This window comes from Trichomycterus rosablanca, chromosome 8 (assembly GCF_030014385.1).
Source record: "Trichomycterus rosablanca isolate fTriRos1 chromosome 8, fTriRos1.hap1, whole genome shotgun sequence".
Lineage (NCBI taxonomy): Eukaryota > Metazoa > Chordata > Actinopteri > Siluriformes > Trichomycteridae > Trichomycterus > Trichomycterus rosablanca.
In genome coordinates, this window is record NC_085995.1 from 22868157 (window position 1) to 22891250 (window position 23094).

Consider the following 23094-nt stretch of genomic DNA (forward strand, 5'->3'; position numbering starts at 1 on the left):
TGGGCACAATTTGGACATGTTCACTGTGGGGTGTACTCACTTATGTTGCCAGCTATTTAGACATTAATGGCTGTGTGTTGAGTTATTTTCAGAAGACAGTAAATCTACACTGCTATACAAGCTGTACACTGACTACTCTAAGTTATATCCAAGTTTCATGTCTATAGTGTTGTCCCATGAAAAGATATAATGAAATATTTGCAGAAATGTGAGGGGTGTACTCACTTTTGTGATACACTGTATATATATATATATATATATATATATTCTTACAGGGAAAAGTCCTCGATTTCTGCCAGCCTGCCATTGTATATACATATATATACTGTATATATACTGTATATATATACAGTATATGTGTGTGTGTGTGTGTGTGTGTGTGTATTTCTGACACTTATGAATATATATATATATATATATATATATATATATATATATTTATATTCATAAGTGTCAGAAATACTGGTACATAAGATGATCAACAATAGACCATAAGACTATGTCATGAAAGCTTCTACAGCTATTTCCCTGTAAGAATGGCAGGCTGGCAGAAATCAAGGACTTTTAAAAAGTCTAATATTCAAAGCAGGAATAATGTAACTTAGTGTAAAATGTCCCACGGAGAGCCACGCCCCGACTTCTGCGCTCCTCCAGGTGCCCTGAGCAACCAGGCTCCTTTCATATTCCTACCTCTTTGTTAAATCTGGTAATTTCCCACCCTAGGAGACTGGAGGCCACTCATCTGTTTATAAATGGTATAAGCCTTTAGGGAGTGGCTTCCAAATTAGTCACTCCATACATCCTCCATACAAATCAGTTATCTAAATATGAATCCCTTCAACAGTAATGTTTGTACATGAGATGCTGTGATGGATCGATTTGTGGTTTCAATTTTCCATCGTGAAGGCCAGAGGCATTCAACTATATTTTGATAGCTCACTCAGAACACATCCATAACTTAAATCAGCACTGGGGGCCAATCAGTAGCAGATCAGTAACGGTTCACAGACCTTCTCGCTCAGCACTAATTGTGTGAACTTCTGCTCGGCATTATTAATTGCTTCCTTAAGATTAGTGTTTTGGAGTAAACAGGCCTGAGTAGAGAGGCCATTGTGTAATCAGCTCTTTGTAGACACGTTCTGGTGTTGAAATGTCAGGCAGGTAATAATAGTCCAAAATGTCAGGTGAAAATGGCAGTGATTCAGTAATAAGATGAGCGCAATGTGAACAGTGTGTTCTGGCATGTCCTTCAACATATCAGGATAGATAAAAGAAAAGAACAATGAAGCAGGAGGGGTCACGAGTGTAAAGGGAGGAGACCTAACATGTAGTTGTATAACAGCTCATTTTCTATGTGCTACAAATGATCAGAATTCAAGATGTTTTACAATTTTCTCAATTCTGGGTGTTTATCATCAACCATACATAATATTGTGAAAATATTTTGTGAATCCAGACAAATCCCATTTTTGAGCACAAATCCAGGCTATTTCTTGAGTACAAGGCTAAAAACACTGTTGAATGTGCATGGCCTTTGAGCTCTTAGACACCATTGCATGCGAAACCCTCACGTTCTCTGACGCAGAGCTCATCTCAGATTGACCAAAAGACAGTGGAAACATCTGCTGTAGTCATATGAGTCCAAGTTTCAGCTTGTTTTTGGCAAAAACAGATGACGTGTTCTCTGTGCTAATGATGAAAAAAACAATCCAGACTGTGATCAGTAACAGTTAAAAAAGCCAACATCTGTTATTGTATGAAGGTGCAACGCACCACCTGATATTGCAGAGTGAGATGTGGCCCTGGGTCAACATGGGAGGTGCTTCAATTGAAATCGTTCGACCAATCACAAACTAGCTGCTGCTATGACATCACCACATTTGCAGGGGCTAGCTAATCATAGCTAGGTAATGAGTATGCAAGCTAAAAGATCCGGCAACTGTGTTACTTTCAGTATTTGAAGGAATGTTGGAAATCATTGTTCCAAGCAAAATATTAACAGTGTGCAAAGCATGAAATGAATTTCTCAGATTTACCATTAGGTTAGCCAGCTAGCTTAACTACTACCTAGCATAGCAAAAAGCTATGAGAGATTAGCCAAGGCTAGCTACAATATGTAAAATATTATTCTGTGTAAGCAAAAAAACGGTACTACTACATGTTAAGCATGTATTATAACAAGGGGATTCAGTGTGTGTGTGGCACGCAGGTTTTTCTCTGGTTGAGGTTAAAAAATTAGAAAAATAGAAAAAAGGAGAAAAACGAGGTGATGTCATAGCGGCCGGCTAGTTTGTGATTGGTGGAACGATTTTGATTAAAGCACCTCCCCTGTTGACCCAGGGCCACATCTCACTCTGCAATATCAGGGCGTGCGAGGTGGCAACAGTGCCTAGGGCACTTGCATATATGTAAAGGTACCACTCACCTGGAGTTGTATATTGGGACTTTAAAGAGACATATGCTTCCATCAAGCCACCTGCAATCCAGATGTATCTCCTATAGAAAATGTATAGCACATTATAAGGGGAGAATCAAATGTCTGTGACCACAGACTATTTAGCAGTTTAGGTCTTGTATCTAGCAAAAATTCCACTTACAAAACTTCAACAAATGGTATCCTTAGTTCCCAAATAATTATCAAGTGTACTTAATGGAACAGTAATGTAATACAGTGGTAAACATGCCTTTTTAATGTGTGGTAGAAACATCTAATTCTAAATTTGTTTATATTTACAAAATACAGTTAAGTTGGTCATTGAACATTTCCTGCTTCCCACACTTTTAGATATTAATGATTGCCTGACTTGCCAAACTCAAGGTCTTTATAAGTTTCTCATAGTCTGTGGAGCAGCTGATGGAACTCCAAGCTCCTGAGCAAGGCCAGAAAACAGGACAGCACTAATGAAAAGTTCACTCTTACTATCATTAATATACAGTGGTGTTCAAAAAAATAGCAGTCCAACACCATTAACCTGATAAATCACTGTTTTTAGTAGAAAATATATTTCTACATTGCAAATAATTCACTTGAAAGTGTAGTAGAGTAATGAAAACAAAACAAACCCAACAATTAGGACATGCATGCTGCTCATTCTGAGTAATCGAAGCATTGATTGAAAGGGGGTTGTTCAAAATAATAGCAGTGAGGAGTTCAATTGGTGAAGTCACTCATTCTGCAGAAGAACGGGTGTCAATTTTGGCCCTTATTTAAGTTAGGAGGGTGGCAAATGTTGCACAGATTGGTCATAGTGCATTTCCTTCTGAAATACTGGGTAAAATGAGTTGTTCCAGACATTGTTCTGATGAACAGCGTACTTTGATTAAAAAGTTGATTGTACAGGGAAAAAACATACAGAGAAGTGCAGCAAATTATAGGCTGCTCAGCTAAAATGATCTCAAATGCCTTAAAGTGAAAACCAAAACCTGAAAGACGCAGAAGGAAGCGTGGAACTATTGTACTGGGCCAGTGATAGCTCAGTGGTTAAGGTACTGGACTAGTAAACAGAAGGTTGCCAGTTCGAACCCCACCACCACCAAGTTGCCACTGTTGGGTTCCTGAGCAAGGCCCTTAACCCTCAATTGCTCATTGTGTTCCACTCATTGTGTAAGTCGCACTGTGAAGACAGTAAAGCACGGTGGTACAAAATGATGATATGGGGATGTTTATCATACCTTGGTGTTACGCCTATTTATCGCATACGAGGGATCATGGATTAGTTTGAATATATCAGAATACTTGAGGAGATCATGTTGCCCTATGTCGAAGAAGAAATGTCCTTAAAATGGGTGTTTCAACATGACAATGACCCAAAACATCTTGGTTACAGACAAACAAGATTGAGATAATAGTGGCCAGCCCAATCCCCTGACTTCAATCCCATAGAGAACTTGTGGGCTGATATCTGAAACGTGTTTTTTTTTTAGGCAAAACCCAAAATTGCAGAAGAACTGTGGAATGTAGTCTAATCATCCTGGACTGGAATACCTGTTCTGAGGTGCCAGAAGTTGGTCGACTGCATGCAACACAGATCTCGGAAACAATTGTTATGCCACTAAATATTAGTTCAGTAATTTAAAGTAAAGTGAAACCTCAAACATTTTCAGTTTATACATAAATGTTTTGAGTTTTAAAGAAAAATGCTGGCACTGCTATTATTTTGAACAACCTAATATTCATTTTTCTTGACTTTCTGTAAAGGATGAACACAAACTGGCTAAATGTTGTTAATGTTTTGATTTAGAATTGAAAGTGTAGTATTTTCAGTGCATTTACATTTATGGAAATAAAAGTTATTATAATGATTTTGCGCTTTATTCACTTTTTTTTAAATCACTGCTATTTTTTTGAACACCACTGTACATGCTGTAAGCGACCTTACACTGACCAGGCTTAACATTATGACCAAGTGAATAACACTGATTATCTCATCACGGCACCTGTTAGTGGCTGGGATATATTAGGCAGCAAGTGAACATTTGATCCTCACAGTTGATGTTTTGGAAGAAGGAAAAATGGGCATGCGTAAGGATTTAAGTGAGCAAGGAACGGTGGTAAACCGGCAACAGGGTCATGGGCAGTCAAAAATGGTTCAGGAATGGTTTGAGGAGCACAGCAACGAGTTTGAGGTGTTGACTTGGCCTCTAAATTCCCCAGATCTCAATCCATTCAAGCATCTGTGGCATGTGCTGGACAAACAAGTCAGATCCATGAAGGCCCCACCTCACAACTTACAGGAGTTAAGGAATATGCTGCTAACATCTTGGTGCCAGATACCACAGCACACCTTCAGGGGTCTAGTGGAGTCCATGCCTTGATGGGTCAGGGCTGTTTTGGCAGCAAAAGGGGGACCAACACAATATTAGGAAGGTGGTCATAATGTGATGCCTGATCGGTGTACATTTCCTTCAGAGCAAGGAACATTTGAGCACCATTTAATTCAGAATCTTTCCTTTCTCCTAGGTTATCACTTGCAGGTGGACCTTTTAGCTCACCCCACAGTTTAAGGTTAGGTCAGGGCATTAAGGTGGCCAGGGCAAAAGCTTAATTTTGTGCTCATCAAACCACTTTTGTGTGGCTTTGGATACATTTTGGATCATTGACTTACCGAGCGACCTAACCATAATACAATTTACAGCATAATACAGCTTTCAACAAACTGGCTTTTAGTGCCTGTTAGTCATACTTCAGGCATACTAGCAAGCAAAAGGCTCAGTGTTCTGCATTGTTGATTAGAAGACTTAAATCTAATGCAATTTTTTTTTTGTAGGTGAATGAAATCTACCATGACCATTCTCTTGGAGCACGTATTAATGTGGTTCTCGTCCGGATCATATTGGTGGACGCCAAAAAGGTAAATCAATGTGTCCTTATGTGTTATACATATTCTTCATTTATATAGTCAATTTACATTATCCACACACAGTACATCTGGAACTACTTTTTAGGTTTGCACTCCTATAAATAGGCCTACGTGATCCATATAGAGGTAAAATATAAAGCTAGAGTTGTTTTATTTTATATACAGGAAATAATATAAACATTGTGCAGGCTGACAAACCCATTAAAAATGTTAATTTTTCTAATTCAACTAATATGTCTTAGACTCTAAGGTTTAAATAAGTACAATATGAAGAACTACTTACATAGAAGTCAGTGCTCCTAAAGTAGTTTTGCTACTGTCGTGCCCGAGGAGGTCCTGGGTTTGATCCCCAGGTGGGGCTGTTCAGGTCCTTTCTGGAGTTTGTCCACATGGGTTTCCTTCGAGTGCTCTGGTTTCCTCCCACAGTCCAAAGACATGCAAGTGAGGTGAATTGGAGATACTAAATTGTCCAAGACTGTCTTCGATATAACCTTGTGTACTGATGAATCTTGTGTAATGAGTAACTACCGTTCCTGTCATGAATGTAAGACATGACATTAAAATCCTAATAAACAAACAAACAAACTACTGTTGTGGCCTACCTCCCAACACACAAGCCAACTACTCCACATTATGGTTTTTGAGAAGGACCTCAATCCAATAACCTGATTTTCAATCAAACATTTTCCTGCAAGCAGGTACATAGTCACAAAGAAGTACGAGCTGTGGAAAGGTTAACAAGTAATCTTTATTAACAATCCTAATCAATTAAAAAAAAAACACGTAAAACAGTAAATAGTATTGGAGCATCTTGAGAGCCAGCTCTGGTCTGCCACAGTGCAGCTTTGTGTACCACATGCACCTGCTGGAATCACAGTTATAAATCGATCAGCCATAATATTAAAACCACCTCCTGTTTTCTACACACACTTTTTATCAGTCCCACTTACCATATAGAAGCACTTTGTAGTTCTACAATTACTGACTGTAGTCCATCTGTTTCTCTACATACTTTTTAACCTGCTTTTACCCTGTTCTTCAATGATCAGGACCCCTACAGAGCAGGTATTATTTAGGTGGTGGATCATTCTCAGCACTGCAGTGACACTGACATGGTGGTGGTGTGTTAGTGTGTGTTGTGCTGGTATGAGTGGATCAGACACAGCAGCGCTGCTGGAGTTATTAAATACCGTGTCCACTCACTGTCCACTCTATTAGACACTCCTACCTAGTTGGTCCACCTTGTAGACGATCGCTCATCTATTGCTACTGTTTGAGTTGGTCATCTTCTAGACCCTCATCAGTGGTCAAAGGACGCTGCCCACACGGGGTGCTGTTGGCTGGATATTTTTGGTTGGTGGACTATTCTCAATCCAGCTGTGACAGTGAGGTGTTTAAAAACTTCATCAGTGCTGCTGTGTCTGATCCACTCATATCAGCACAACACACACTAACACACCACCATCATGTCAGTGTCACTGCAGTGCTGAGACTTATCCACCACCCAAATAATACCTACTCTGTAGTGGTCCTGGAAGAGTCCTGACCATTGAAGAACAGCATGAAAGGGGGCTAACAAAGCATGAAGAGAAACAGTTGGACGACCGTCAGTAACTGTAAAACTACAAAGTGCTTCTATATGGTAAGTGGAGCTGATAAAATGGACAGTGAGTGTAGAAACAAGGAGGTGGTTTTAATGTTATGACTGATCGGTTGTATATTCACAATAACAAACTCCAAAACCATCCAGTGTACTTTTCACCTCAAAACATCTGCTCATTAATAAAAGAAAACATTAGGGGAAATGTCATGATGTCATCTCGACTACTCAGCATCAGCAGCTACTACCAGACATAATCAGATTTGCTATTTGCAATGTAATACATATATAAAAGTGTCATAGATAGTTTCTTTACTCAGTTTCAAACACAGATGTTAAATACATTCATTTATCTTCAGTTTGATGTCATATACTGGTTTAATGTTTATGTACTGTACCACATGAAAGCAATTGGTTCAGTGGCATTCCAAAAGACCTTTAAAACAAATAATATAATTACATTTCCAAGAAAAAAACTCACACACTACGACACTCCACATAACTTAAACGTAACCCCAGCTGCAGCAACTGGTATAAATCATGGGTTTTCAACCTTTTTGGACATGCGCCCCCTTCCGTGTGCCGACCTCGAACTTGCTCTGACTGACATAAAACTAAGGAAAGCTAACTTTTAGCTCCATGGGCAGAACGAGTCTGATTGGTTACCGCTCTGTGGTAATGGCCAATTTAATTAAGCCTCCTACCTGTAGGGAAAGCGAGTCACACAAAATGTTCCGGTAGCTGGTGTTAATTTGAAACCACAGCATTCATTAATGACAGTAAAAACAGAGAGATGACTGAGAAGAGAAACTTACACTTTGCTTCATATGAATCGACTCCTGAATCACTTATAGCGATATTGTGAACAGAGCATCCCCCATACACACACACACATGTCCTATAACAGCAGTCATTGTTTTGGTCACCGATTTATCTTCACTGTTAGCCCTATTTTAAAGTTTCAAAACTTCTTTCAGACTGAACGGGATAACATTAAACGTGCGTGTGTGTGTTCAGCAAGACTAATCAAATATGTCTCCTGTGGGTGAAAAATGAATTGCTTTAATTTTAGAAGTAGATGTTGCGCCCCCCTGGACAGGCCCCACAGGTTGAAAACCCCTGGTATAAAACACTGTGTTGCCAAATGTCCCACAAATGCTTTAATATTTTACTTTTCTGTACCAGGGTTTACTTGGACATATCAATACATTATAATCCAACAGCATAAGAAAAGTGAAACAAAGGGTGGCAAGGTGGCTCAGTGGGTAGCACTGTCGCCTCACAGAAAGAAGGTCTTGGGTTCGATCCCCAGGTGGGGCGGTCCGGGTCCTTTCTGTGTGGAGTTTGCATGTTCTCCTCATGTCTGCATGGGTGTCCTCCCACAGTCCAAAAACATGCAAGTGAGGTGAATTGGAGATATGATATTGTCCATGACTGTGTTTGACAATAAACTTGTAAATTGATGAATCTTGTATTGCGAGTAACTACCGTTTCTGTCATGAATGGAACCAAAATGTGTAAAACATGACATTAAAATCCTAATAAATAAATAAAAACTCTTTTCTCACCATGGTCTAATTAATGCCATCACATCTAAGTTACCACACTATAACTGGTTAACAAAAGTTCATGTTGGAGTTTACCAGTATTAGCATAGTTTGACTTCAGGCATTTATTTGCTCTGGGATTCTGTGAGGGTAAACTACTAATTTCTGTAACAAATGTTATTTCTGTAAAAACAAAACAGCTTGTGTGACCATGTACACAAACACACACACACACACACACACACACACACACACAAACAAATAACCACAAACACCAGACCTGTAGTACATATATTGTTACTACTTTCTAGGCATTTTTCAGTGGACTAAAAAGAAGACAACTGGCTTGAACAGTGCCAAAAAGAATTTTGAAACTAGATAACCAATCAATGATGACTTTAAGTTATTCATAAACACAGAGCTGTCAAATTGTCCTGGCTTCTGCTCGTTAGAAAAAAAGAGATGAGAAGATGTTGTGGGATTAGATGACACACTTCCTAACCTCAATCTCCACAGTGATGGGTTTTAAAGACCTATGCTGATCCTGCACGCCCTCAGTGTCATTCACAAAATCACACACAATAGAGCACCCATGCCAACACACTGCTCTCTGTATTAAGGTCTATTTTCCACATTAATTTTACTGAAGTTTGTAAAGATCAAGATTAAATTGCATTGCAGACTTATAGTGCAAATACATTTAATGAACATAAACAATGAGTTCAACTTACATGTACTTTAACCAGTGTCATGAAGTTAAGATTTTTAAATAAGGTTTTTGCATTTGATCTGTATCTCTTTATAATACAAAAATGTGTTGCATAGTTGCCCAATGCTTATTTACTTTATTATCACTTATTAATCATTTGTATAAAGCACTTTAATCAAAGCTGGATGTTTACACACAAAAGTATGAATTTACTGTTCTTATTAGTTGTAGTTACTTGTGTTAAATTTCACCTGTTTACTGTACACTGATTAGGCATAACATTATGACCGCCTTCCTAATATTGTCTTGGTCCCCCTTTTGCTGCCAAAACAGCCCTGACCCGTTGAGCCATGGACTCCACTTGACCCCTGAAGGTGTGCTGTGGTATTTGGCACCAAGATGTTAGCAGCATATTCCTTAACTCCTGTAAGTTGTGAGGGGATGCCTCCATGGGTCGGACTTGTTTGTCCCGCACATCCCACAGATGCTTGAATGGATTGAGATCTGGGGAATTTGGAGGCCAAGTCAACACCTCAAACTCGTTGTTGTGCTCCTCAAACCATTCCTGAACCATTTTTGCCTTGTGGCAGGGCACATTATCCAGCTGAAAGAGGCCACAGCCATCAGGGAATACCGTTTCCATGAAAGGGTGTACATGATCTGCAACAATGCTTAGGTAGGTGGTACGTGTCAAAGTAACATCCACATGGATGGCAGGACCCAAGGTTTCCCAGCAGAACATTACCCAAAGCATCACACTGCCTCTGCCGGCTTGCCTTCTTCCCATAATGCATCCTGGTGCCATGTGTTCCCCAGGTAAGTGACGCACAAGCACCCGGCCATCCACATGAAGTAAAAGAAAATGTGATTCATCAGATCAGACCACCGTCTTCCATTGCTCCGGGGTCCAGTTCCGATGCTCACGTGCCCATTGTTGGCGCTTTCAGTGGTGGACAGGGGTCAGCAGCTATGCAGCCCCAAACGTGACAAACTGTGATGCTCTGTGTATTCTGACACCTTTCTGTCAAAACCAGCATTAACTTCTTCAGCAATTTGAGCTACAGTAGCTCGTCTGTTGGATTGGGCCAGACGGCCCAGCCTTCGCTCCCCACGTGCAGTGAGCCTTGGCCGCCCATGACCCTGTCGCCGGTTTACCACTGTTCCTTCCTTGGACCACTTTTAATAGATACTGAGCACTGCAGACCGGGAACACCCACAAGAGCTGCAGTTTTGGAGATGCTCTGACCCAGTCGTCTAGCCATCACAATTTGGCTCTTGTCAAACTCGCTCAAATCCTTAAGCTTGCCCATTTTTATCTGCTTCTAACATATCAACTTTGAGGATAAAATGTTCACTTGCTGCCTAAATGTCCCACCCACTAACAGGTGCCATGATGGAGATAATCAGTGTTATTTACTTCACCTGTCAGTGGTCATAATGTTATACAGGTCAGTGTATATCTCAATAAGTCATTTTGTGTAATTAGAGATCAACTATAAGGTACAAATTTCACTGAGATCTGTTAGCTTTTCTGCCAACTAACATTGGCATTTATACATTTTACATTTGCATTTGTGCATTTCATGTGTTGCTTGGCCAGCTTGGCAATTACAATGTTGCAACATCAATCTAAAGACAATGCTTTTTAAATCTAGGTTTATAAATAGGTGAACATTTCCAGCTTTATTCACGGTTCATGGCCTGATGAGTTATTTGTAGTATGTTACATTATTACTTTTCTTAAGTAAAATAACATTACCACCACTACTAGTACCAGCTTAACTGCTTGGTAGGATGGTTGTGATGGATTAAAATTGGAAAGTTACACATTAAACAAACTTTGACTTGACCTGCATTTTTAAACTCTAATACATCTCAGTAGTTAGAAATGGCTGCCATCTTTATTTTTTACCTTATAATCCATCACGTAGCTGCCTTCATTTGCAGCTAGCAAGTGGCAGCTCAGTACACAGTGGAAGTGGTCTATTCTCTGAAATACTGTAGCTTTGATATTTTGTCAGTTGCATGGTTTTAAAATATATATAGGATACAAATAATTCACCTGTATTCTATTTATTTATTTTATTTTAATTACTGCATAGCATACTTGCATAGCATAATTAAGTTTGCACAATGGGAGCAAGATAGACATACACCATGGGCAGGGCAGGGCAGGGCAGGGCAGGGCAGGGCAATTGAACGAATTATTAAAATCAGTAAAACACGAATATTTAGCCAAAAACAGCCCCTTATTTGTCCATCTGTCTAAAAATGTCCTCTCAGGTTTTAAAATATGGCCAAAAATATGTGAACACCCCTCCTATATACTGAGTTCAGGTGTTTAACTTATTGTATAGCATAAGGGAAGAAGTAGAGCTGTAGTGTTGATTTGGCTATCAAAGCAAAACTAGCTACAACAACTTTTTTTTCTAATGAAACAAATAGTTTTTTGCTTAATGACTTCTCATGTGACTTATGGCGGTAGAATTAAGAATGCCGCATTTTTATAAGAATGCTTTATTTTTATAAGATACTGGACTGCAAGCAGGCTAGCCAAGCACACATGCTCTTTTGCGTTTACAAACCCACACTGCCATAGTATGTTGCCATGATAGCAGCATTTGCCTTTCTAAAAACCCATTATATGGCATTGTGTTGGTGGTACTTTTACCAATTCACCCATGCCACGGCCACTAATGCACCCCAATGCCATGACAGATGGTTTTTGAACTTCTCACTGATAAAAGTCTGGATGGCCCTTTTCATTTCGTCAAAATTCAGGGTCTTTTTTTCTGGACACATGTTGAAACAAGTTGAAAGAACCTTTAAGGGGAAGAAGATTTTCATGTGATGATGATGTGAACAAGTTGAAACATAGACTCCTCTGACCACAGCACGTTTCCACTGTCCTTCTGTCTAATCTTAGATAAGCTTGTTGCCCAGATAACTTGTGGCTTTTCTGCACAGAACAGATTTATGGCTTTTTCAGTGTGCAGTAGTTTTAGGTTGTATTTCTTGATGCAATGGCAGGTATTTTTATGTGAAAACAGTTTCCAAAGTACCCATGGGGTACATTTAGCATTTAGCACATTTAGCACTGAGCACTGTACCATGATGGTTTCTCATGCAATCTCAGGGCTTGAAAGGTCATGCACATTTGAAAGTGGTTTCTGGCATTGCCCTACACAGACTAAGATTCCACAATTTTTTTCACAATATTACAGTGGTACCTTGTAACTCAATGTCCCGTAAACTCAAAATCTTTGAAACTCAACGGCCTTTGTTGAGAAATTTGTACCCTTAAACTCAATGTTTCCCTTAAACGCAACGTGTTCAGTTTGTTTTTTTAACATTTATTTATTTAATTTCAAATGAACAATGAACAGTCGCTTTGTTCAGCGCTTGGCTTGAGCGGTGCGGTAAAACGTCATCAAAGTGTGCATATGAGACGAATCTGCATTTGTGTGGAATAACGTCAGATTCTCTCTGAAAGCGTCCACATGTATCTGTGTTTAGCTGGATTTTCCTCACTGTTTCACTTTTACACTTGTGTTATAGCTCCGGGTTCTGAGAAATTGTGAGAATCAGCTTTTCATTTTAGTGTTTTTATATTATATATGTGTTATTTTTAGTGTAAAAGTGTCAAAAACAACCCCACTATTTTACATTATCCTAAAATATATGCAATTCCACAGGACCATGGGACGCATTAACAGGTTACATCCTTATGGGGAAAAATACCTCGAAACTCAACGCCTTTTAGAAAATGTTTGGTTAGCCAAAACATTAAAAGTCATATTCTTTTTTTTTTTTTTTTTTTTTTTTTTTTTAAGTTTAATTAAGGCCCAAAAGAATTAACACATAGCAGATCCTTGTTTTATTATTATTTTTTATTATTATTATTTATTGCATTTTGCCATATACTTGCTTATTAAAGATACAGTGTAAACCAAAACCATGTAAAATAATTAGTTTGTCATGTTTTACATCAGGACGTCTGACTAAGCTGATTCTGAACAGAATCTGAAACCCTGTCTTTTACCTTTTTCATTTTTTCTTCTATGCAGTCAAATGCAGCAATCTTTCTCTCTACATAATTCCACCACCCAATCCCTCACTTTCTCACTCTCATCCATGCCCTGTCTGTTTTTTCACATTCAAAAACCACACTGCCTGCCTGCCACACCAGCAGGCTGTCTATCATCCCCAATTACTGTGGCAACCGTTGCTGCCAGCAGCAGCGTGAACTGATCAACCAGTGACCCTGAGAACCTCAAACAAGGTTTCTATATCACTCTTCTCCTACCCATCTGCACCTGCAATAGAGAGAGTGAGAATATCCTTGAACTTACACGCCCAAGAACTAACCAGCACGTGAAAAAATATTTAACAGATTTCAGATTAGCATAGATATGAAAGATTATAAAATTTGAAGATTTAGAGGCAATGACACCATGATCAAAGGCATATGTGCTACACATAATATGCATAAAAGCCAGAAAAAAGCTTGATATAGTTAAATATTTTGTCCAATGCAGTGTGAAATGGGCCACAATGGTGGCCAAAAGCCAGACTAGCTGGTTACACTTCAATATTTTGAAATAACAGGCCCTTAGTATTGAATAGAGGGCCACACCTATATGAGCAGTTTGCGGTGTGAAATGTCCATTATGCGGATCAGCACTTCCAAGTCGTGGTCAGCACATCCAAGATGTCATGGTTATCATCTGGAAAAGCAGAATAAAAAGGGGGTAAGAACCTACTCCAAGTTAAGAAGTTTAAGTATCTTAGGGTCTTGTTTATGAGTGATAAGAAGAGTGATTGTTAGATTGACTGATTTGGGTAATGTTCTGCTGGGAAACCTTGGGTCCTGCCATCCATGTGGATGTTACTTTGACATGTACCACCTACCTAAGCATTGTTGCAGACCATGTACAGGGAAACGGTATTCCCTGATGGCTGTAGCCGGTTTTTCTGACACCAAGATGTTAGCAGCAGATCCTTTACCTCCTGTAAGTTGTGAGGCAGGGCCTCCATGAATCGGACTTGTTTGTCCAGCACATCCCACAGACGCTTGATTGGATTGAGATCTGGGGAATATGGAGGCCAAGTCAATACCTCAAACTCGTTGTGCTCCTCAGGCCATTCCTGAAGCATTTTTGCTTTGTGGCAGGGTGCATTATCTTGCTGAAAGAGGCCACAGCCATCAGGGAATACCGTTTTCATGGAAGGGTGTACATGGTTTGCAACAATGCCTAATATATCCCACCCACTAACAGGTGCCGTGATGAAGAGATAATCAGTGTTATGCAGTTCACCTCTCAGGGAATTGACATTGCTGCTCTACGTAACTGCCTCTTTTGGCAGTAACACAAATATTGTATGATTTTATTGTACCTGGCATCTTTTATTTATTTCATTCAGTCTTGTTTTTTATTGTTGAATTAATTGTGAAACACTGAGGAAATGTTTTTTCAAACAAGAATAAGTAAGAAAGACCATTATACTTTATTTTCTGCTAAAAAAAAAAGCATTATCGTTAATAACTCAATAATCATTTGTGTACAATATGGTGCAGCTGGGGCAGATTCACATGCATAATGTTAAAATATTATGCAACCTCTTACTATGACAGTTCAGTGTTATTTCAGTAGGTGTGCGCAGTGTGATTAACACTTCCAGTGTTGTTAAGAGTGGCAGGTTTTTTCCTAGTGGTTTCACCCCTTTACTTTGATCGCTCGCACTGTTTCTTACACCCACAGCAACATCTCCCTCTACTGGCCAAACTAGATCATAGCATTCTGTTTCAGCTCAGCCCTTATGGTTAATGAACTGACAGAGAGAGGCAGTTTTAGGACACACATCTGGAACGAATCTAGTGTTTCTGGTGCAGACGTCATAGCACAAGTGGAAGACATTTCAGCCTGATGTTTATTGTTCATGAGTTAAATGCTTTCAACAGACTGAAATAGCAGAGAGTGTCAACAATATTTACAAAATTTAACATACATTCAAGTTAAACATAAATCATAGCAATAAAGTTGACAGATTATATCTAAGTCTTTAACGGACGCTTTAAAAGAGCTATAAACATTTTGTTTTTGGACATTTACTGCCCATAAATATGAAATGAATAGCAGTTATTGTGCCGTTTAAGGTGTATCTGTTTATTTAAAATAAATTTCTTTGCATGGTAAAAGATTTCAGCCTCTCAACAGTTCATTGCTGCTGTTGTGTGATTTTTGTCTTCGTGTTGTGCCATATATTTTTTATGGTAAATAGATCTGATGGTTTGGTTCCTTCCTAACGCTGACCAAGGTGATTTTTGCCTTGATGCCCAATTTAGCTGTATGGCCAAAAGATTTAGGGTTGTGCCAAACATCTTCTTTCTTAAAAAGGACAGTGTAGTCCTGAGGGTGGTCAGTGTAGTCCTGAAAACATATATTAAATATTATATATATGTACACCGATCAGCTATACCATTAAAACCACCTCCTTGTTTCTACACTCACTGTCCATTTTATCAACTCCACTTACCATATAGTGTAGTCCATCTATTTCTCTACATACCTGCTTTCACCCTGTTCCTCAATGGTCAGGACCACCACAGAGCACGTTTTATTTAGGTGGTGGATGATTCTCAGCACTGCAGTGACAATGACATGGTGGTGGTGTGTTAGTGTGTGTTGTGCTGGTATGAGTGGATCAGACACAGCAGCGCTGCTTCAGGTTTTAAATACCGTGTCCACTCACTGTCCACTCTATTACACACTCCTACCTAGTTGGTCCACCTTGTAGATGTAAAGTCAGAGACGATCACACATTTGAGTTTGCTGCTGTTTGAGTTGGTCCTCTTCTAGACCTTCATCAGTGGTCACAGGACGCTGCCCACGGAGCGCTGTTGGCTGGATATATTTTCGGTTGGTAGACTATTCTCAGTCCAGCAGGGACAGTGAGGTGTTTAAAAAGTCCATCAGCGCTGCTGTGTCTTATCCACTCATACCAGCACAACACACACTAACACACCACCACTATGTCATTGTCACTGCAGTGCTGAGAATGACCCACCACCCAAATAATACCTACTCTGTAGTGGTCCTGGGAGAGTCCTGACCATTGAAGAACAGCATGAAAGGGGGCTAACAAAGCATGAAGAGAAACAGATGGACTACAGTCAGTAATTGTAGAACTACAAAGTGCTTCTATATGGTAAGTGGAGCTGATAAAATGACAAAATATACATTCATACATACATCTGTGTGTGTGTTGTTATATCATTGCCCTGATGTATATTCTTGATCACAAAGATGAGTACCTTTCCAAACTGTGTCCATTCTAATTAAATCGCAAAAAAAGTCTGAAAAAGTAGTCAAACAATTCAAAGAATCTCGTTACAATCCCTTATAAAACTAGAAAACAAATTTTGGCATTTTTTCTGGCCTTCCTTATGGTCTGTTGAGTAAATAAAGAAGCTATTTTACACTATTATTGGTGTCTATATGACAGAGTACAGTGTTTTTTTTTGCCTCATCATATTACGCCTTCTTTTCATAGGTGTTTGCTTTGTAACCTGTTTTATATATAACTATATTTTTTTCTTATTTCTTCTTGATTGCAGTCATCGAATCTTATTGAACTGGGAAACCCATCTCAGAGTTTGGAGAATGTGTGCCGTTGGGCATTTGAGCAGCAGAGGAAGGACAACAATGACAAAGAATACCATGACCATGCCATTTTCCTGACACGTCAAGAGTTTGGTCCTACGGGAATGCAGGGTACAGAACATGCACACAAACAGCTACACACACACAGATCTAGCACAACCCTGGTAAAGTCTTATTATATTGAGTGTTTTTCTGGCATGAATTTGATTTTGCAGTTTCTATCACATTTCTCCCATAGTTTAAAAGTCTGGAGATAAAAATTCCATAAGCCATTTAAAAAATGTGTTTTTACATGTGTTTTGTGTGTTTTCTGTGTTGGAACATTAATTAGCATTCAAAATGTAACCTCCTGGCACATAGTTTAAGATTCTGTTACTTCTAGGAACAAAGTTGCTTAGTATAATGGGTACTGTCAAATTAGACCAAGAAATAGTCAATAGGTGTGGTTAATCAATAACTAATAAGGAATTAGAAGGCTGTGACATAAAAATTCTATACTTCCAACCAAAACAATAACCTCTATGTATATTTTAAACCTGACTAAAACTAACTAACTAAATAAATAAATTTACATAAAGAGGTTTGAGTTCTGCAGAAATTGGCAGAAATCACTGAAATTCCAAGGTAGTGCAGCAAGTTATTCCGCTAACACACCAGCGCCTAAATTCTGAACTCTTGGGTTCAAAACTCGGTGTTGCCACCGGTTGGCTAGGCACCATCTAGCAGGCATAATTGGCAGTGCCTGCAGCAGACTCTAACTGGCTACCGTGTCTGCTAGGGTGAGATGATCGGATGTGGGTGGGGTCTTCAAACGCTGTGCAAGGACCCTGATTAGCAGATAGAGGCGTCTGTGCAGAGTGCATGGGTGAAAAAGAAGGGGTCTGCTAAGGACTGCGCACGGGTTGGAGGAGGCATCAGAAGGAAATATACCTCCCTCAAATGCAATCAGGGATCCCCCAGCAGCGGAAGACAAATTGAGTATGATAAATTGGGAGAAAACTAGGAGAAAATGCATAAATAAAATAAAATAAAAAGAAATTCCAAGTCTGCTATGACATACATGTATTCATTCATTCATTAATTGTTGCTTTACCACAATTTTATCCTGGTCAGGGTTGAGGTAGGTCTGGTTCACTTTGTGACAGGCAGGAAACACCCTGGACTGGTTGCCAGTCCATGACAGGGCGCACACACACACATACACATACACACACATACAAACACATACACTTAGAGCAATTACTAGTAGTTCCATTTAGCCTTACCTGGCCAGGGAATCAAACCCTGGCACTTCTTGGCACAGTGGGACACATGAATGGTCCTGTGTCCTTTTGTTTAATAACAAAAGGTTGAATACTGAAGCAGCAACGTCCTAGATTAGGATGTGCTAGATACTCAAATGTTGAATATGCATAATGTGAAGCAGGTCCTGGAAAGCAGAATAAAAGTTTAGCATGAGGCCTTGGCTGAAACAGAAAGCCAAGGGACTGAATTAAATATATAGTACACTCCTAATGTACCCATACACATATGCTTAAAACTAAACAGAGTTTCACATGTGAGAACCTTTAAACTGAGTCAAATTGACTTGTGTCATTAGGTTATGCTCCTGTGACTGGCATGTGCCATCCAGTAAGGAGTTGCACCCTGAACCATGAGGACGGCTTCTCTTCTGCATTTGTGGTGGCCCATGAGACCGGTCATGTGTGAGTACCTGATTGTGATTACATGCAACTGTGAGTGTGCTTATGCCGTTTGAATAAATAATATTAATAAAATGATCAGGGTTGATTTTGTTAGGTTTGCAAGTGCACTCAGAGAACTCAGAAAACTCAGAGAATTGCTATTCGTTTATCACTAATGTTTTTTGTAATGCGACCTCTTACTGAGTGAGTGTATGTGTTGCAGGCTGGGAATGGAGCACGATGGGCAGGGGAATAGGTGTGGGGACGAGGTGCAGATGGGTAGTATCATGGCTCCTCTGGTGCAGGCTGCCTTCCACAGATTCCACTGGTCTCGTTGCAGCCAGCAGGAGCTGGGTCGCTACCTACAGTGAGTTTTATTTATTGCTTAAGAGTTACAGGGTCCTATGAAATTATTTTCCCTATTTTTGTATATACAGTGAATTCTTTTTGCACGTTACTCTGTTGTGGATTAGATTTTAAATAAATATGATTTTTGTCCATCAATTTACTTCCAACACTTATTCACCCATAATGACAAAGGTAAAAATATGTTTTTAGTTTTCAGATTTTCAGATTAAAAGCTGAAAAATCTTATTCATAGACATATATATATATATATATTTTTTTTTACAATTTGTAATTACATTGGCAGTAATTAGTAAATAAGGTGTGAGTCTTCTTGGACATACGTATCTCTACAAGTATAAAACTTTAGAGTTTGGCACTTTATCCCATTAGTAAGGCCCTACCTAATTCACAGCCTTGAAAATCGTGTCACGGCTTGTGAAATGAGCAGTTTTCCTTAAGATGAGTCGTTTCCCGTGAAATATGCAATTTGCTGTAAAATTCAAAATTAAAGGTTTGTGTTTAGCGATTAAAAAATTGCAATATGAGGCGGTCCTAGCAATCATACAGCAATTAAGTTAGTGTAATAGACTTTTCTGTGGTGAAATTGCTGACAATGTTTGATGTATGTGTTAACATATTGAGGGCATTTTGTCCATTTGGGTATTCCATAATCAATGGAAAAGTGTGCTTCTCTACACACGTGATCATTTCTCTGTAGTCTGTGCTCAAAAGAACAAGCCAGTAAAGTTTTATGCTCCCGATAATTTATCTATGTACACTTTATTTCTTTCTTTATAAACGCTCGGTTACACTAGCAATCAGTTAGACCAGTGATCCCCAACCACCGGGCCACACAGAAAGAATAAATAATTAGAGATTGCTACAAGAGCAATTAAATTTTCAAAACTCTTTGGGTGGTACTGTCTCCTATCACCACTAGTGGGAGCAGCGTCTCATTGCAGCGGAAAAAAAGCTTAGGATTCACACATATTTTCTATTCTATAGTTACTCTATTTCAAATCCTCCCTCCCCCGCCGGTCCATGAGATTATATCTTACATGAAACTGGTCCGTGGTGAAAAAAAGGTTGGGGACCGCTGATTTAGACAAAATGTCCAAGATGTCGAAGTGTTAAGCAGCTAAAAACACAACTCGGGTAACTGAGTTCGGAAAACTCCCAACCGAGTTTGAAAACACGGACGAGTATTTTCGTCTTTCAACTATTAAGCATTTCCATTTCTTCTATCATTTAATTAATCTATGTAATTTAATGACTGTCGTGGAATGTGTCACTTTTCTTTAAAAATCTGTGAAATCTGTGATTTTTGAAAAAGGTCCATGATATTAAGCAAATTTCCCCGTGAATTTAGTTGGGCCCTACCCATTAGTAATAGCAGATCTGACTAATTAAATGGTGTTTGTGAACTGCCATCTTTAGTCCTAAGTCTGGACTTAGGCTGGGCCACTCATGGACAATTAAAAACTTGCCCAAAGCCACTTTAGTGTTTTTGGCTGTATGCTTTAGGTCATTTCTTTTTTTTTTTTTTTTTTTTTTTGTTTTTTTTTTTTTTTTTTTTTTGCTTGTTTTAAAATACTTTACTGAACTGTACTTGACTGCATTTGTCTGTCCCTCAATTCTTACAAGGCTCCCTGTCTCTGCTACTGCAAAGCTTGCCATAGCATGATGCTGCCAATACCATCATATGGACAGTATTAGCCACAGGATAAACCCAAGTGGTGGAAGGAGCTTCCATCATTAGTCCGAACATCTGAGTTTCTCGCTGTCTTCAAAAGACGATTAAAACCTCTTTACTAAACACTTAAGCTGACCTGTACTTACTAACGCTTATATTTATTTTTTGCTTACAAAAACTTTGGTTTGAACAGAGTTTCAGCAGATTTGTATTCATGGACTGCTGTCTACTTAAACTAAAGTAAGATCATGTTTACTATGTAAGCGCTTCTGTAAGTCACTCTGGATAAGAGCGTCCGCTAAATGCCGAAAATGTATATGTAAATGTTAAAATAAGTAGGGTCACTGTGGTCCTGCAAATACTTAGCCTTTGTATTGTTCGATGTCCTTGCTTTAAAATATGCCTTGGCACAATTTGATCATGGAAATCCACAGCCTGTCCTTTAGACTTTGTGGTTTGGTTATGTCCTGAAAATGTAGTGCAAATGTTTGGCCCTTGAATAGTGGAGGTAGTTAGACAGTGGTAGCCTAGTGCGTAGAGCTTTGGGCTATCAATCAAAATGTTCAGTGCCATTCAGCCAACATTGGGCCCTTGAGCAAGACCCTTAACCTTCTCAGCCCTGCAATGGCTGACCCTGCGCTCTGACCCCAGCTTCCAAACAAGTTGGGATATGTGAAAAAAGAATTTCGTTGTACTGTACAGTACACCTGTATATGTATATATGACAAATAAAGACATTTAATTCAATATAAATTATCCAACACTAATTGCCACTGTCTAAAAAAAGTTAATTCTCTCTCTAAACAATGATTGGTTGTAGTTGAGTTGCTAAAGGTAGCACAACCAAACACATATGATAACTAAGGAGTAGTCTTTTATATTACGGAGGAGGAATTTTGTTTGTAGTCAGAGGACTCTAATTTCTATCACAAGTATTTACTTTAGTATTTTCTTTACTATTATTTATAATATTTTGTTCTAAATAATAATATAATTTCAAAAAGTGTTACCTTTAGAAGTGTATTGTGCCCTGCTCTATTTAGATTTGTTTATTTCCTTTTGCCTCCTCAACACCCAGATAATTACACAAAGAACCTTAACTAGACGATGTACTATAATAGCCATCCTACATAATTGTCTTGCTATGCTTTTAAGCAACCACATTCTTACTAAGAAGCATTTTTAACAAACATTCAGTGCTGTCTTTTCACATTGCAGCCCTCAAGCCCACTGCAATTTAAAGCTTGAACGGCATCACCTGTGTTTCCGCAACTTCCAATAAAAAAAAGACCTGTCGTTTTTTGTTGTTGTTGTTGTTTATCTGGCAAAGTTGCTTGCGGCGTAAGGTTACAGTTTGGGTTTTCTTAGATGACACATCTCAACATACTTTGTTTTTACATGTACATATTTTACAACCCCTCCACAGCTCATATGACTGTCTTAGGGATGATCCATTTGAGCACACATGGGAGGAGCTGCCTCAGCTGCCCGGTCTACACTATTCTATGAATGAACAGTGTCGTTTTGACTTTGGTGCCGGATACATGATGTGCACAGCGGTGAGTCTCCATCAACCCACACTCACTTCTGATCTTGACACAACAATGCATTATGGAGTGCTCAGACAGCATGTAAGGAATGCTGTAGGCATGTATAACTCCATTGTGACCATCTGATCATGTTAGCTTTATTCATTCTGATTGTATTGTTATACATGCTACCACCTATAATGCATTTTACAAGTGTTAAAAATCAGTCCAAGTTGTTTTCAATGGTTTACAATGCTGTGTGTTAATGAAGCACCTTGATTCATCCATTGATCTAGCTCATTAGCACAATTTATTGCACTGAATTAAGCAATTATACATGAATTAAAATTAAAACTTATCTTATAAGGGCAACTAACAAAACATGCAAAACATTTCTTCTTTGATTAGATATGCTTTAAAAGCTATATAATGAAGTTAACTATGTTATATAAAGAAACTTGAAGCCACCTAGAAGCAATGCTTGCTAAGTGGGTTCCAACTCCAACCTTGCATCCTGCTACACAAAGCCCCAGGCTGGACAATATGGAATGTTAACATATTAGTTTACTTTACATACAGTTTACTTTTATTAAATGTGATTTGGATTAGTGTAAAACTGTGCCTTCACTTATTTGAACAAGACAGTTGTGGGTAGAGTTGTAGGCAGTTGTAGCCTAGTGGTTAAGGTAATGGACTAGTAATCAGATTGTTGCTGGTTCAAGCCCCACCACTACCAGGTTGCTGCTCTTGGTCCCTTGAGCAAGGCCCTTAACCCACAATTTCTCAGACTGTATACTGTCACAGTACTGTAAGGCACTTTGGATAAAAGCGTCTGCTAAATGCCGAAAATGTAAATGTAAATGTGAAGACACAGTTGGCAGGGTTCACACTGGCATGACATGGTGTGGCACTGCAAATGCTCTACATTTACATGGTCCAGAAGACCTTAGTTTAAATCT

At 39.0% G+C, this 23094-nt stretch overlaps 1 protein-coding gene across 1 annotated transcript in view; it reads left to right on the top strand.

Annotated features, from left to right (window-relative positions):
• Positions 1-23094, top strand: part of LOC134318701 (A disintegrin and metalloproteinase with thrombospondin motifs 2-like) — a 229062-nt gene that overhangs the window by 172759 nt on the left and 33209 nt on the right. The window contains exons 5-9 of the mRNA XM_062999636.1: positions 5268-5351; positions 16835-16991; positions 18481-18586; positions 18789-18932; positions 22033-22165. Coding sequence (XP_062855706.1) covers positions 5268-5351; positions 16835-16991; positions 18481-18586; positions 18789-18932; positions 22033-22165 — 624 coding nt within the window. The remainder of the gene's footprint in view (positions 1-5267; positions 5352-16834; positions 16992-18480; positions 18587-18788; positions 18933-22032; positions 22166-23094) is intronic.